This window comes from Lathyrus oleraceus, chromosome 6, assembly GCF_024323335.1.
Source record: "Lathyrus oleraceus cultivar Zhongwan6 chromosome 6, CAAS_Psat_ZW6_1.0, whole genome shotgun sequence".
Classification (NCBI taxonomy): Eukaryota; Viridiplantae; Streptophyta; class Magnoliopsida; order Fabales; family Fabaceae; genus Lathyrus; species Lathyrus oleraceus.
In genome coordinates, this window is record NC_066584.1 from 419,128,700 (window position 1) to 419,131,294 (window position 2,595).

Here is a 2,595-nt window from a genome sequence, read left to right on the forward strand (position 1 = left end):
TCAGTAAAAAAATTTGTCATGTTCAATACTTCTTTTTTTAAAATCAAATGCATAAAAAGACATGATATTTTTACTAAAAGTAAAATTTACATCCATTTTTAAACAAAATTTATTTGTTAGTGACGTTCACTTCCAAATTGGTTATAGAGATTCAATATAGAACAGAAAGGGGCAGGGAGCTATACATGTGACAGAAACCTTAACAAGGAAAAAATTAACTAAATAAGACAGATAACAAAAAGCTTGTGATTTTTGCTAATTTCAAGATTTGAATTTTTCATGCATTCACACACAGTCACCTATCCAGATCCATATATGTAGTTCGTACACAATATGTCAAAGTCGGAACATGAGTTGTCAAATTGTGATCCACCAATCCAATAGCATGAGATTACTGTGTCAAATGCATGATTCTGTTTACTAGAAATCTGGATCTTGCTAGTAACTGTGAATGAGTGACTCTAGAGGGAGACACTAGTACATTGTTATCTGTGATACTTAAGATTTGGTTACATGATCAAATGCAGTTTAAGACAATGTTTTGCTACAATTTGTAAGTGTATGAACCAAAACAAAACAAAAAAGTAGATTTATCAAATAATTATTCATAAACAAAATCAGCTACAATGAGGATGCGGCAAGCAATATGAGAAGATTGGTTCTACAAATGAAAATCTCAAGAAAATAACAAGAGGGGAGAAAAAAGCAAACAGTATTTCACATGATTTTTTAAGTACAAGAACCCTTTCCCTTACCACTTAATTCTTGGAATAAAGTTCAATTCAAATCAACAATCTCCCTATACAATCCCTTGCTCCTTTTGTAGTTACCTATTTCTATGAAAGAAAAATCAAACTTTAATGTTATCATCACAAGTTACTCAGCATTGTTTGGCCTACTACCAAAAGAGTCAAGCCCTTCGGTTCGGCTCCGCACAATTCTATGGAAAACTTCCCTCACTTGGCGCTCCAATGGGTTGAGACCATCTTTCAAAGCATCACAAACCTTTGACACCTCTTGAACTCTCTGCCTAACTTCCACTTCCTTCTCCTCCGTTAACGGAAACTGCGCAGAATCAGCCAATTCACTCATCTGTCTAACACATTTCTCAATCTGTTGAATCTCTCTAAGCAAGCCACAAGCATTCTTCCTTTCACGCTTCTTGGACTCCTCCAAGATCCTATCGTGCAGCGCGAGCAACGGAATAGCCCAAGTGTAGCTCCTTGGAATGGTGAAATGCACGTGCAATCCACGGTCTTGACAAGGAATTGCAGCCACAAGAGCCCACATAACAAACAACAAGACTGAATTCATAACATACACTGACATTGCAAGACCATTTGTCGCAATAAGATCATTCGCTTTCGGAGGATTAATGTTATTCCCAATCGCTTGGAGTTGTCTAGCAGCAGACCAAGTCCGAGAAACACTCCATGAAAGTGATCTAAAATGCCCCAAAGACCGATGTTGATAGTTGTTATTCCCATGACTATTCCCATGGCTGTGATCTTTATCTCTACCACCATTGTTCCGCCCGAAAGATCGATTTCTCTGCGCAACAGAACCATTAGAATCCTTATTATCATCAAGCATACTAATAGACAAATCAATCAGCGCTTTCTTCGCTCTCCGAAACTGCCCTTCACCAATACTTCTTTCATGATCCAATGCATAAAGAACAATCTCCAACAGCTTCTGCCAAAGCCGAATCTGTTCAACCCCATCACGAATAGCATTACAAACATCCAAAGCCTTAACACTCCGTTCAAAATAATCCGACACCATTCGATCCAACGGCGGTTTCGAAGCCTGTCCCTTATGGCTATGAAGGATCGCTTTGAACTCCTCCTGACAAACCAGAAAACAATCCAGAAGCTTCCCAATCCATTTCAATGAAAGCAAATCATCTTGAACAACAGAAGATAGATCAAGGAAACGATCAGCAACATGTTCCTGAAAAGAATCAAGTTCAGTCTCTAAGGTTGACCCTTCCATTGAATGAACCTGTTCACGACGAAAGCTTAGAATTGAACGACCAAACTGCGTTAACGATGAAGGAGACGAACTTTGATAGTCCGTCGCTGGCATTCTTACAATAAACTCTCACCGATTTCGAAACTTTCTACCTTCAATTACAAAATTCTAAAATGTTGAATTTCTAATCAGAAACCCTAAAACATAAATTTCTTCGAATCAAACAAACTCAAAAATCAAGGAGAGAAAAAGAATTGAAGATTGAAAGTTAAGAATCTGAAAGGAAAAAGAGAAAATTTGAAGAAATGAGAAAATTTGGGAATTATGGAAGAAATTGAGACATGGAACCCTAGTAGGAAGGTGAGGGGTTATATTGGGACAAATGGACCGCGTTTTATGGTGGTTGGAAAAATGAGAAAAAAATTTAAATACGAAAAAAGAAAAAAAAAATGGAAAATATTTTTCTTTAATTAGAGTAATCAATATTTACCTTTTAATCTTTAGAGTAATTAAAGAAAAAATTAAGGTTGAGCGAGAATTTATGAACACGTACCGAACACGTTTGAGACACGGTGTAAAGAACATAGATTAAGAAATTAGCGGCGTAGATTTTGATGAGGG

General features: G+C 36.8%; 1 protein-coding gene across 1 annotated transcript; it reads right to left on the reverse strand.

Annotated features, from left to right (window-relative positions):
- Positions 1–589: 589 nt before the first annotated feature.
- LOC127091443 (protein ROH1) lies at positions 590–2,370 on the reverse strand. The gene has a single exon (XM_051030081.1). The coding sequence runs from the start codon at positions 2,086–2,088 to the stop codon at positions 877–879; it is 1,212 nt and encodes a 403-aa protein (XP_050886038.1). The 5' UTR covers positions 2,089–2,370; the 3' UTR covers positions 590–876.
- Between the last annotated feature and the right edge of the window lie 225 nt (positions 2,371–2,595).

Coding starts and splice junctions, on each gene's coding strand:
- LOC127091443 (XM_051030081.1), bottom strand. CDS start 2,088: ATGCCAGCGACGGACTATCAAAGTTCGTCTCCTTCATCGTTAACGCAG.